This window comes from Dryobates pubescens, chromosome 4 (assembly GCF_014839835.1).
Source record: "Dryobates pubescens isolate bDryPub1 chromosome 4, bDryPub1.pri, whole genome shotgun sequence".
NCBI lineage: Eukaryota > Metazoa > Chordata > Aves > Piciformes > Picidae > Dryobates > Dryobates pubescens.
Window position 1 is genome coordinate 2,704,794 of NC_071615.1, and position 12,680 is coordinate 2,717,473.

General features: G+C 50.1%; 2 protein-coding genes across 2 annotated transcripts; one reads left to right on the forward strand and one right to left on the reverse strand.

Moving 5' to 3' along the window:
• The first annotated feature begins 833 nt into the window (after window positions 1–833).
• On the forward strand, window positions 834–2,651 carry ATP5MF (ATP synthase membrane subunit f). Its single transcript, XM_009896856.2, has 4 exons — window positions 834–881; window positions 971–1,078; window positions 2,039–2,155; window positions 2,485–2,651. Exons 1-4 carry the CDS (start codon window positions 866–868, stop codon window positions 2,511–2,513), a joined length of 270 nt encoding a protein of 89 aa, XP_009895158.1. The 5' UTR covers window positions 834–865; the 3' UTR covers window positions 2,514–2,651.
• Window positions 2,652–4,178: 1,527 nt separating this feature from the next.
• CPSF4 (cleavage and polyadenylation specific factor 4) lies at window positions 4,179–12,651 on the reverse strand. Its single transcript, XM_054180306.1, has 8 exons — window positions 12,379–12,651; window positions 10,772–10,822; window positions 9,049–9,201; window positions 8,167–8,262; window positions 7,837–7,930; window positions 7,300–7,372; window positions 6,352–6,444; window positions 4,179–5,249 (listed from the first exon to the last, which is right to left on the reverse strand). The coding sequence occupies exons 1-8, from the start codon at window positions 12,479–12,481 to the stop codon at window positions 5,181–5,183; spliced, it is 732 nt and encodes a 243-aa protein (XP_054036281.1). The 5' UTR covers window positions 12,482–12,651; the 3' UTR covers window positions 4,179–5,180.
• Between the last annotated feature and the right edge of the window lie 29 nt (window positions 12,652–12,680).

Here is a 12,680-nt window from a genome sequence, read left to right on the forward strand (position 1 = left end):
TGTCAGCCCAGCACCACCATGGCCACACACGGTGTCCTTATCTGCATGTTACCTCTCCCACCACTCTTGTTATGCAGGTTTGCTTCCACCATGTCTGACCTCTCCTTTTTGCCTTTGACATCCTTCCAGAGAAGCTGTAGTGAAACACATCGTATTCCCACAGGGAAAGAGTCCTGAGTGGGAGCTGAAATGGGACCACACAGCACATTACACAATACACCTGGAGTTGTTAGAAAAAAACCCTGAATGTGTAGATAGGGCACTTTGGGACATGGTTTAGTGGGCATGGTGTTGGCTTGGCTGTTGGACTTGATGTTTGTAGAGGTCTTTTCCAACCTTAATGACTCTATGACTATTCATCTGATAGCTAATCCCCGAGAGAAAGAGTCTAACATTTCTTCTCTCATCTCAAAGCCACCTAAGAGGACTGCAGGAGAGGGCAGATGACCCCTGGAAGAGGTTTGAGAAGCTCTCCTTTCTCACATGACAAGAAACCAGGACCATGTCAGTTCAGTATCTACTGTGTGTGAATGCACATCTACAGTGCTGAAGAGTTGCAACTTCGGAGCACACCAGAGAAGGTTGATTTGTAGGGCACCAGCAGCCCCTAAAAGCCTCCTGCTGAAGGCCCATGACGATGCTGGTGAAATTTTTCTCTGCTGCTTGCACAGCCGCAGCTGTTTTCACCTCCTCATCCCTAGCATCCAACACCCTGCGATGTACGGCGGGGACTGGGGCGTGACCCGCTCAAGATGGCGGCAGTCCCGCGCCACATCCAGGGCCCGGCCTGACCTTCCTCCCGTGAGCCTCTTCGGCCCGCTCCTTCCCGCCTGCCCCCGCGGCGGCGCAGAGCAGCAGCGGCAAGATGGCGCAGACGCCCGGTGAGTGCTGCGGGCTCCCAAGGTGACCGCGGCTCCCCCTCTCCCTTATCCTCCCCTCTAACCTGGCTCTGCCTCTCTCCGCGCCGCAGTTCTCCTCAAGGACACCAAGCTGCTGGACGTGAAGCTGGGCCAGCTGCCCACATGGCTGGCCATGAGGGACTTCACACCCGGCGGCATCGTTGGGGCCCTGCGGAGAGGTGAGGGGGGCCGAGGGGAGCCCGCGGCCGCGCTGTCTGCCCTGCGGGAAAAGCCCTGTGACCACCGCCTGCGCCGGGAGACCCGGCGGGTGTGAATCCCTGCTCCTCACGGAGTTTCGCAGGGCAGTGCTCAAGCACTTGGCTGCCGGAGTGGGTGTTGGCTGTGGCCGGGGTGGGGGATTCGCTTCTACAGGGGCTACTTCAAGGTGATTTTTGCTTTCCCAGGGCCCTCTCTCCTGTAGCGTTCTGTTCTCCCCTCTATACATTTATTTCTCACACGGGTTTTATTCGCCAGCAGTTGGGTTTCAGTCTCCACGTATAAAGAGGAAATACCTGACCCCTGAACCTAGTTGCTGAGAATCTTGAGGCTTCCCGACATGACAAATCACTAAACATGGCAGTTGATATCTAAAGATGGTAGGAAAGGACACCAGGGCTTTTATGGATCACTGGGGAAAGTTTTGACTGATGTCCTTAATATCAAATGGAAGTGGCTACAGAATATATATACACTAGTATGAAACCATTTGATCATTCCAGAGCAGCTTGAGCTCAGTGAAAGGAACAGGTTGCCCAGGGAGGTGGTGGAAGCCTCATCCCTGGAGGTTAAGGCTAGGCTGGATGTGGCTGTGAGCAATCTGATCTAGTGTGAGGGGTCCCTGCCCATGGCAGGAGAGTTGGAACTGGATGATCCCTGAGGTGCCTTCCAGCCCTAACAATTCTATGATTCTATAAAGCCACATTGTTTAGTGAACAATAAATGGCTTCCCCCCCTCTTTTTTTTCTTTTAAGGTTTAGTAGAACTAACTTGAGTTCATCCTGCTTAAAACACACAGGCTGCCCTCTCTCAGACTTGCTTGAGACCCTCATTAGAAACAATTCTGTGAAAGCAGGCTGCTTTTAGACACAGAAAACCACACCAACTCACCTGGCTGCTCTGACAACTTTTCCCCTGCCCAGGGTATGACAGATACTACAACAAATACATCAACGTCAAGAAGGGAGGGCTCGCTGGCGTCTCCATGGTGCTTGCTGGTTATGTGGTGATCAGCTATGTCTGGAGCTACAGTCACATCAGTGAGTAAAAGCAGTATGGCTGAGTGGGGATAAGTGCAGCTTGGAAGGTGCCTGGGGCAAAACCAATCTGCTGCTGGTTTTAGAAGCAACGTTAAAGACTCTGCTAACCGTTGCTGCTTGGATCCCAGACTGTGGGCAAGCAGATTGCTGTTGGCCGTAAAAGCTTCAATGCTTTCACTGAGTTACCAGCTGGCTACCAGTATTTTCTTGGTGATAAAGAAAGGTTAGCTGCATTCTCATCTGAGCAAAGTTTTGAGTGTGGGGGTGTTTCTTCCTGTGATTTGTTGTGACTTCAGTAAAATGAACTTGCTTCTCTTGAAATGCCGCAGAGCACGACCGCCACAGGAAGTACCACTGAGGGCAGGAGTTTTGCAGAGTGAAGCTACAGCTCCTGGATGCTCAGCTACTGGAAACAGTTGTCCTGACAGAAGCTCTAATTCAGACTAAAAATCTGTACTGTTAAGACCAATAATAAAGTTGACACAATTTACATTTACTGGCCTGACAATCTCCTAACTGACTCAGTCGTCCTGTGCAAGTGACTTTGTCTTCTTAACCCCACCTAGGGCAAGCTCAGAGGTGGCTGGGAAAGCATCTGCTACTTGGGTTGCATAATGAACTGGGGCAACTACAACAACTGTGTCACAGTATCACTAAGGTTGGAAGAGACCTCAAAGATCATGGAGTCCAACTGATGCCTCCTTAAGTGCTTGATAAAAGTAACAAGCTTTGGGTTGCTTCTTCATGGTCATTATGTACAGGTTGGGCAACCTGCTGAAGAGACATATTTGGATGTAAAAGAAGAATGCAACCAGATTGCCCAGAGAGGTGGTAGAAGCCCATGCCTGGAAACATTCCAGGGCTAGTTGGATGGGGCTCTGAGCAACCTGCTGTCCTGGAAGATGTGCTTGCTTACATGACCCTTTCCAACCCTTTCTTAATGGCCCTTTCCAACCTAAACCAGTTTGTGACCTGAGCTTCAGGTGGCATGTTTGTGGGACCACGTGTTTCTGATTCTTACTCAGGGACTGGGGGTATTTGGGCAGTTTCCATCTGAGATGAGACCAGTTTAGCTTTAAGAAGATCCACAACTCCCAGTCTGTCATTCAGGAAGCTAATGCTTCCTACCTGACAGCCCAAGCTTTCTATCAGAACTCCACCTGCTTCCATTGCTACAAGAAGCTGGAAGGTGGTTCTGAAGGGGTATAAAAATTACAAGACCTTTAATGTAACAAAGCTTCATGAAATCAAACTGCAGGAAAACTTAGCTCCTGAACTCAAAGAGGAGGTTTAACAGGAGACACTGGGAGAGGTTTAACAGGAGACACTGTGGAGAACAGCAGCACAAAGGCACTCCTTTGGCACCAGCTGATGCTGGACACCTCACACAGCCCATAGTGCCTGCTGACTCTAACCACAGCTGGGTATTGCAGATACAACCTCCAGTGTTTTCTGAGAGTGAAAACCACTTGTTAAGGGATAAAAAGAATCTCTCAGGAACTTCAGTGGTAAGGGGAAGGCTTTCAGTTCTAGAACACCTGCTCAGGCAGCAGAGACCATGAAATCCTCAACGAGGCAGGGAAGGCAGCCAGGCTCTGGAGTGGCTTAGTTTCCTTTCCAGGTGTCTAGCTACACACAGAGAACACACCTCATGGTTTGTTGTGTCTCTGGAGGCACAGCACGTTGCGAGTCTTGTCTGATGGTCTATCACACCGCACTCACTTAAGACTTTCAAACATCTATTTCGAACTGACTCCCAACTCTCCATAGGTGAAATAACCACATCATTCAGACCAACACAGGCTCTGGTCACTGCTCTTAATCCACTCACATTACCTTGTTTAAAAAAAAAGAAGAAGAAGAAGGAAAAAAAACCCCAAACCCAAACCCAATTCACAGCCAGCTTTTTCCACGGGTACATTTCAATAAAAACAAAGTCTAAAGGCAGTCAGCGAATGAGTGATGGGTTAGAATCAGTAAGGCTCATCTTGTAGGTGCCTCTTTTTTTTTTTTTCCTCCCTCTTTTTTTCTTTCTAATTCACATTTTACCACTGGGCCTTTTGAAAGAGTCTCCCAAAAAAAACGGATGGGGTTTGGCTTGCCAAAAACTGCTCTCGGCAGAGGCCTCTACCGCTTTTAAAAGCAGTGCTCCCTAAGAATGCACCTCTCCACTTCCTGGCCTCCTCTAGGCTGTGGGAATGCCTGCTCAGTGTGAGCTGGATGACAAGGGGCTGAGACAAAGCTCTCCTATTCCTGCTCTTCCAGCCACGTTCCTTTTCCTCTTTGCTTCTTGCACAGAGGCAGCTTTCCCACAGCCAGCGCTCCGCAGCGCTTGGCTAACCACAGCAACGCCAAATTGGTCTCCCCTCCATCAGCTCTCACCCAGATTTGATTTCTCACCTCCAGTATAGCAAGAAGCACAGAAAACAAAGTGGGCATGAGTGGTTTTGCAGCCTGACACAGAGGATGCATTAAGTCACCCAGCAGCTCACCAACTGCAGCAGGCTGGAGCTGGGAACACGGCTTTGCTTTTTTAAAGAGCTAGAGGAGAGCAGGATCTCTGCTTCCTCACTGAAGGGAAGGCAATTCGAGTATTAGTTTTCCCAGTCAGTCTTCCTGCTTCCACAGGGAGAGGCTGGAACATTGCAGGTTCTCCAAAGAGAAGTGGCAGAAGGGAAACACTTTAAAGAGACACTGGAGTTAAGATGTGTTGCACCGGCAGGGGGCTGAGTACCTACTGCCCTTCGGCTCTGCCTTTCAGCAGGGCTCAAGGAGAACAGGCAGAGGCCAAAATCCACTTTTAAAAGGTTAAAACATAAAAAGAAAACCAAACCAAACCAAACAAACAAACCAACAACCCAGTTGTGGACAATTACAAAAATGTTGCTTAGCAGCAGCCAGCCTCAGAACAGTTCTTTCAGTAATGGCATTAAAAAACAACCTGATTAATAGTTCAAGACATAGTGCTAGGCAGAAACCTTTTCTCAGTGTTAACAGCTCCCCTGCACTCTTCTTCCTGCTCTTTTCACTGTCCACTGAGAAAGGCCAGATGTCCTTTGGTGCATCTGTTGGCATAATGACCTTTTTCACCACACTGAAAGAGAAAGAGAGAGGGGAATTATTACACAGTTATGGCTTTACCTCTAGCTGCCTTAAAGGCAGACAGAAACCTTTCCAAGTTTAGAAGCTTCTCTGCCTATGGAAGATGCAGCATTTAGCAGGTGAAATGAAACAGTGTCACAAGAGACATGATTTAAGGGTACTGCCACTCCTTGGAGCAAAAGCTGCTTCTCTGCTGAGAGCAACCTGATGCCACGTTGCTGTTGACACTACAAAGGAGAAAGCATCCAGGGCATCACTGTGAGCCACAAAGGGCTGTGACACCCAAGGAGAACTTCAGCATGTGAGGCTTCCAAGACTGCTCCATCTGGTGTCTCCATCAGAGACCCATGGGGACCCTACTGATTGACTGAATTAGGGAAATGTGCATCTGGACAAAAGGCTTGTGACTTTGCACTTTGAGGCTATTCAATCCCAGACAGAAATGCCAGGATCTGGTGCAAGAGGATCCTCCAGATCCACAATTTACTCCCAGGTAAACCAATAAGCAGCTATTAAAGCTTTTCAGTGCAATGGATCCAGCTACTCCAGACCCCTGCCCAAGCACAGTGACTTTTACCCAGACAAGCACCCCAGGCACAGGTGTTGGCATGAGCAACAACACAGCTGTGAAAGCTGAGTGGAGAGGATGATCCTTTGCCTTTTGGTAGTGGTTGGGGCTTTTGAAGAAAAATAAACAGAGGTGGAAGTCAATTGTGGTAAAAGTTCCTCCAGGAGCAACCAAGGGGAAGAGCTCACTCCTGGGTCTGACAGCAACGGGGTGCACTGGCAGCTTAAATACTGAACAGTCTTTGCCTATCTGATTTCTGTCATTCACAAGGACCTCCCAGCCAACAGGGGAGAAGAAAAATCTTTCTTCAGCCAGCAAGTGTAAGCAAATTGACTCCTGAGACAACACTGATGTCAACCCTTCTTTTGACACATCCAGTTCGGCAGTCTCCTTTAACTGCCACTGCAGGAGGGCTTCCTGTTCGTTAGCAGACAAAGTGTCCTGGAGTGTCAGAGCCATTCCATGAGTGGGCAAAGCAATCACCCAGAGCTTTCCTTTGCCTCCTCATCCCTCCCCTCTCAGTTACCTTGTAGCAGGTGACCTGCTCCAACGGCCGGGGTCCTCTGTTCCCAGTGTTGTTATTCTGAGACTGCATGACTCCGATGACTTGGGGTGTCCTCTGTGGGGTGAGAGAAGAGTTCTGACTTGAGTGCATCAAGGATAAAGACCTTTGTGGTTGTTATTGTGTAAAGGAGGGAAAAGGACCCCATACAGCAAATGATCCATTTTTTCCCTCCAGATCTGTGTGTGGGTGCCCTGCCAGCTGGAGCATCAGAGAGAACTCAAGCACTGAGGCTTGCAAAGCCCAGCAATTCTGCTTTTCTCTGGAAAGCAGATTTAGAGAGTAGGTTTAGGCCACTAAAATATCACTGAGAGGTGTCACATACATTGCAAAACCTGGCAGATTGCTGTACAACCACATATGATGTGCTTCTGTATAATGTGGGAGTGTTCTGTGACTAGATGTCCATGTAAAGTTGAAGCAACTGTAAGGTTTTCATTGCTATAATGGCTCTGGGCTGCTCACTGCTTAATTCTTGCATAGCACCCTCCCTTCCAGGCAGTGTCCCCGAGCAGCAGAGTAACCACTGCTGGCCTCTGGGCTGGAGGACTGATGAGATTAACCAAAGAGAGAGGAGAAACAGATCAAAGCACACCACCAGAGTCCCAGGAGGGAGGCAGCAGCAGTTTGTTGTGATCAGATGGCAGATGTTAGAGGGCTGGGATAAGAAAAGGGAAGGGACAGTTTGTGGTTTACTTGGATTTATCTCCAAGTTCTTAATTACAAGACTATCACAGCCCCTTGTACAAGCAGAAAGGTTTTTCCTCTATCAGTGTTTCTCCAAGGCTTCCCAGTAAGCCAGATGCAAGAGGCCAGGTCTCCAGTCCTGACCACCAGGCCAAGCCCTGTTTTAAAGCACTGTGGGAAATGCTGTGAGGGCAGGCGTGCAGGGGAGGCAGGGGAGCGGTGTACCTTTTGCTGTGTTTGTGTCGGTTGAGGCAGTGGTGGTTGCTCTGTGGTTCCCATTGGCAGTTCAAACCGAGGGCTGGTTTGGATGGAAACAAGAAAATGGATTCTCAAATTATATGCCACATTTCACCATCAGCTCAGTCAAGTCATTCCAAACACCAAAACAAACACTCAGCCAATTAAATTTGGCTCCCGGGAAATAAATCACTGCCCTCTCCTCTCCTCCTCCTCACTTCTCTTTGCATTCTGACCTCAGCAATTATGTATAGGAAAATGACAGTCCAGTATATACCAGTATGTGGTACAGCCCTCTAGCTGGGAGGTCTTCTGGAGCACAAACCCATGTGATCCCCCTGCACTGATGACACCTGATCACCACTCTGGAGCCTCACTGCTGACTCCCGAGGAGGCTCTGCCCCATATCCTAAAATCAGTGCAACAAACTAAACCTTGGCCAAACCTCCAAAGCCATTGGGAAGCACTGGAGCAGCCCTGCTTATATGGCAAGGGAAAATGGAGAAGCCTGGAAGCAATACTTACTGCATGAATTTACAGGTGGGCCCCTCTGGACAGAACCCAACCAGGTAATTCACACAAATGACTCTTCGGGTGTGTCGGTGTCTGCAGAGGGGACCTGCAACACAGAGCTCAGTAGTTCACCTTCCACACAGACACCTTCCAGCACTTCAGTACAGCCTGAATTCTGCTAAGTAAGCTTATGCTGAGCAATGTTGAGAGTTCTCTTCAAGGGTGTGGCTAATTTAATGCCCCTTCAACAGACCCACACGCAAGCAGAGCAGGCAGAAACGAGCACCACCACCCTACCCTCGCCTCAGAGCCACAGAAGCAGCAGCTGTGTGCCATACATACCATGTTTACAGAAGCCTCTGTCATACCAGGGACAGTCTTTGATCTTAGACTCCGGGTCAATGTGCAAGAATGGACATTCTTTGTTACTGCATTCCCCTGTACCAAAGGCAAACACACTGCTTAGTCAACGGTGCAGGCTCCAGATCCAGTGGCCCTCAAAAAACATTACCTGGGTGATGCAGCTCCCACAAAACTGTTACCAACATTTGTAAGGCTGCCTGCCTTAACCTAGATGAAGAACTGAGGGCTCACCACAGCAAGTAAAGGTCTACCAGGCTGGATACTTTTATGCTTTTTAAAAAACAATGAGGAAACTGAATTTGATAGAGCAGTCATGATAACAAAAAACCAAACATTTAGTGCACCACGAGTGTGGAGAAACTACAAATTGCGCACTAACCTCCATCCAAGGAAACCTACAAGACTGTAAGTTTCTGACAGCAAGTTGCCTCATTATGTCCAGATCTCCAGAGCTGGAAAGCAAGTGCATAAAAGTTTTGCACTCCCATGCCCTCTGCTGCTCATCAACTCCCCAAAAATAAGAGTCATGCAAAGGCCGAGCTGCTCAGCCTGCTCGTCTCATACCCGAAACAGAACACAAGGCATAAAACCCAGGCAAAAACTTGGAACTTCCCCCCTCTTCCCCCAAGGGACGAGCTCCTGAGAGAGGAGATATCTACAGTAAATCACAAATTTGGAGTGGGGGGAAGGGAATAATATGGCAAAGGATTAAGCAGATCTGAAAAACCTACAACCTATATCATCAGACACAGAGGAACTGTAAAGCTCTGAAGACAAGACGAGAGGGAGGCACCACGATCCTCTTCAGGCTCTCACACCAACCAGCATGGAATGCCAAGTAGGAGCTACAATGCCCCTTACCAAATTTAGAGTAGAAGTAACACTCAGGCATCTTGGTCATGTCATACTCATGCAGAAACTCGCACTGGTCACCCTTTTTGCACAGTCCTCGTAGCCAATGTTTGCAAACAACTGTCTTTTCCCCGCTGATGTGTCGGAACGGGCACATGCCCCCTGGGGAAAGGATGGAGCAAGGAGAAGGGAAGGAAAAGAACAGTCAAAACAAAGTGTGGCACAGGCTATCATAGCTGCATTTCATTCCCCTCTGGCAAGAGAGGGTTCAGAAGTCAGCACTTTAAGTTAAAACAGGGAGTTCCACACAAGCCTTGTGCTGGCCTCTCACGAGCTAAGCAAGATGCTCTCCAGCTCTTAAGCGTGGCAGGCAACCACGAAGCACAGCAGCTAGCACAGGTACAACCACAGCATGCTGTCTGTGGTTAAGTCCAAGCCTTTCTTTACCAGCAGCTTTGCTTATCCATCTCCTAACTTCTCCCAGGCAACCAGCACCAGAACAAGGGGACACAGCCTCAAGCTGTGCCAGGGGAGGTTTAGGCTTGAGGTGAGGAGAAAGTTCTTCCCAGACAGAGTAATTTGCCATTGGAATGTGCTGCCCAGGGAGGTGGTGGAGTCACCACCCCTGGAGGTGGTCAGGAGGGGACTGGACATGGCACTTGAAGCCATGGTTTAGTTGTCAGGAGGTGTTAGGTACTAGGTAACAGGTTGGACTTGATGGTCTCTGAGGTCTTTTCCAACCTGGTTGATTCTAACTTGTTAAAAACCCTACCACTACTCCACAGCTGCTGCAGGTATTCCAACATAGTATCATAGTATCAGTCAGGGTTGGAAAGCACCACAAGGATCATCTAGTTCCAACACCCCTGCCATGGGCAGGGACACCCCACACTAGGTCAGGCTGGCCAGAGCCTCAATCAGCCTGGGCTTAAACACCTCCAGGGATGGGGCCTCAACCACGTCCCTGGACAACCCATTCCAGGGCTTCACCACTCTCATGGGGAAGAACTTCCTCCTCACCTCCAGCCTGAATCTCCCCACCTCCAGCTTCATTCCATTCCCCTTAGTCCTATCACCACCTGATATCCTGAGAAGTCCCTCCACAGCCTTCTTGGAGCCCCCTTCAGATACTGGAAGGCCACAATTAGGTCTTCTCGGAGCCTTCTCTTCTCCACACTGAACAGCCCCAACTCCTTCAGTCTGTCCTCATAGGAGAGGTGCTCCAGCCCTCTGATCATCCTTGTGGCCCTTCTCTGGACACCTTCCAGCATGTCCATATCCCTCTTGTACTAGGGGCTCCAGAACTGGAGGCAGTACTCCAGGTGGGGTCTCCCCAGAACTGAGCAGAGGGGGAGAATCACCTCTCTTGCCCTGCTGGCCACACTTCTCTTGCTGCAGCCCAGGATCTGATTGGCTTTCTGGGCTGCAAGTGCTCACTGAGAGCTCCTGTTGAGCTTCTCCTCCCCCAGCACCCCCAAGTCCCTCTCCTCAGAGCTGCTTTCCAGCCAGTCACTGCCCAGCCTGGATTTGTGCCTGGGATCCAACACCGAGGCAAACCTGCTCTGGCAGGGGAGTCAGACTAAGTGATCTCCAGAGGTCCCTACCATTCTGTACTCCTTCAGTTTTAACCTCTATCTAGGTTATTCCCCTCCACTTCACAAAACCTGCAGAAGGGACTGGAAAGTCTCCCTTGCCCCCTGCACCCCATAACTGTACTGGGATCATGACTTGCCTTTACCACAGGCCGCCTTTAGGAAGAATTCACAAACAGCTGCACCCGATTCTGTGGAGAGAACAGACACAGAACTCATCTCAACAAAGCCTCATGGCAACTTTAAAAGCATTTCCTGCCCCAGAAAGACAACCTGGCCCTCAGCATCGTAAGGAAAGGAATTTCCAGTCCCTGCAAAGCTGCTCACTCCAGCCTGGCCCTCACAACTATCTGCATGCTTCTTGGGGATCACCACAGGGAACTTGCAGAGGTTTAGAATCATGAAGCACCAGATTGGATCTTTAGGATCATCTGGTCCAACCTGTCAAGACAAAAAGCACAGTCTAGACAAGTTGGCTCAGTAAGTGTCCAGCTGAATCTTAAGAGTGGTTTGGTGGGGCTTGTTTTGCTTTTCAGGTGTTTAGGTTTTGCTGACTGAGTTTTCCTTTGTGGTTAAGTCAGTCATGCCAGTGAACCCTTTATTCACAGCCCTGGCAGCAACAGACTGACATTTTTTGACCAGAACACACTGCAACAACCATTAGGGTGCTGTCCCTTGCTGATCCTTGACCAACAGGAACCACAATATTTGAGGAGTTAAGGCAAAAGTTCAGTAGGCCAGAAAATGTCAGCAAATTAGGAGTCTCCTAAGACTACCTGTGTCAGATTATTAGGCTGGGGGAAAAGGTTTAGATACCAGGGCATGGATAAATCTGAAGTCTCCCCACAATCAAAATGTCTCATCTATCAAAAGGGAATGAAAAAAAATTAGAATGTTTTATGTTGTAAAGAAACTTTAAAGGTCAGCTAGTTCAACCTCCTTGCAGTGAGATCTTCAACCAGAGCAGGTTGCTCAGAAATCCATCCATCCTGACCTGGAGGGTTTTCAGGGACAGGGCACCTAACACCTTTCTGGGCATCCTAGGCCAGTGTTTCACCACTCTCAAGGTAAAAATGTCTTCCTTCTTTCTACTCTGAATCTCCTTCTTTCAGTCTAAAACAATCACCCATTGTCCTGTCACAAGGGACCTCACTAAAAATCTGTCCCCAGCTTTCCTATCTGCTCCTTTAAGGACTGAAAGGCCACCAATAGGTCTCCCTGGAACCTTCTCCAGGCTGAACAAGCCCAACTCTCTCAGCCTGCGCTCACAGCAGAGGGGCACCAGCCCTCAGACCACTTTTGTGGCCTCCTCTGGACCTGCTCCAACCAATCCATGTCTTTCCTGTGCTGAGGACTTCAGGACTGGACACAGCAGTGCAGGTGGGGTCTCACCACAGCAGAGTACAACGTCGTAAAGTGATGTTTATGCACGACAGTGTCTCAGCTTTCTTTTTCCACCTGGCTGGATACTAACTACAACCTTTACTAAGTAGGGAAGAAAAACATTCGGATTCAGAGGGAAACCTCACAAGGAAAGCAGAAGCTAGGTGGATCTAAGGATTAGACCTGAGCAAAGCACTCAGATCACCGCAAACCTCCCTCCATCCCAGCCACCCTCCCTCCATCCCAGCCACTTCAGTCAAGCCCGGGCCGGGGGTCAGGGGTGGCCCCTAGGCCAAAGGCCAAGGGCCGGCCCCGAACACCCCGGGGAGGAGGGGGCCGCGCCGCGCTCGCTGCCTGCACGCACTGTCCATGCCAGGGAAGGGCAACGGCTGCGCCCCCAGCTGCTGCTCCACAGCTTGTTCCAGGTCGAACTTGATGTGGTCCACGCTGGCGATGAGCTCCTGCATGGTGGCGGCTGGGGGGCGGCGAAGGCGGGACGGAAGGGGGGGAATGGTGGAGGGAGGGGGGGGGGGCAGCGGGCGGCCGGGCCCGGGCTGGCCCGGCCCGGCCCGCTCCGCTCCGTGCCGGCAGTGCCTGAGGTGAGGGGAGGCGGCGGCGGCAGCTCCTCGCCGCCCCGCGCCGCCCGCCCGCGGAATGCCGGGAGTC

Excerpts from the sequence above, each read along its gene's own strand:
- ATP5MF (XM_009896856.2), top strand. Across the intron at positions 1,079-2,038 it reads CGTTGGGGCCCTGCGGAGAG|GGTATGACAGATACTACAAC; the intron begins GTGAGGGGGGCC and ends TCCCCTGCCCAG. Across the intron at positions 2,156-2,484 it reads CTGGAGCTACAGTCACATCA|AGCACGACCGCCACAGGAAG; the intron begins GTGAGTAAAAGC and ends GAAATGCCGCAG.
- CPSF4 (XM_054180306.1), bottom strand. The coding sequence starts at position 12,481 with ATGCAGGAGCTCATCGCCAGCGTGGACCACATCAAGTTCGACCTGGAA. Across the intron at positions 7,373-7,836 it reads CCCACCTGTAAATTCATGCA|CCCTCGGTTTGAACTGCCAA; the intron begins GTAAGTATTGCT and ends CATCCAAACCAG. Across the intron at positions 6,445-7,299 it reads CGACACAAACACAGCAAAAG|AGGACACCCCAAGTCATCGG; the intron begins GTACACCGCTCC and ends CTCACCCCACAG.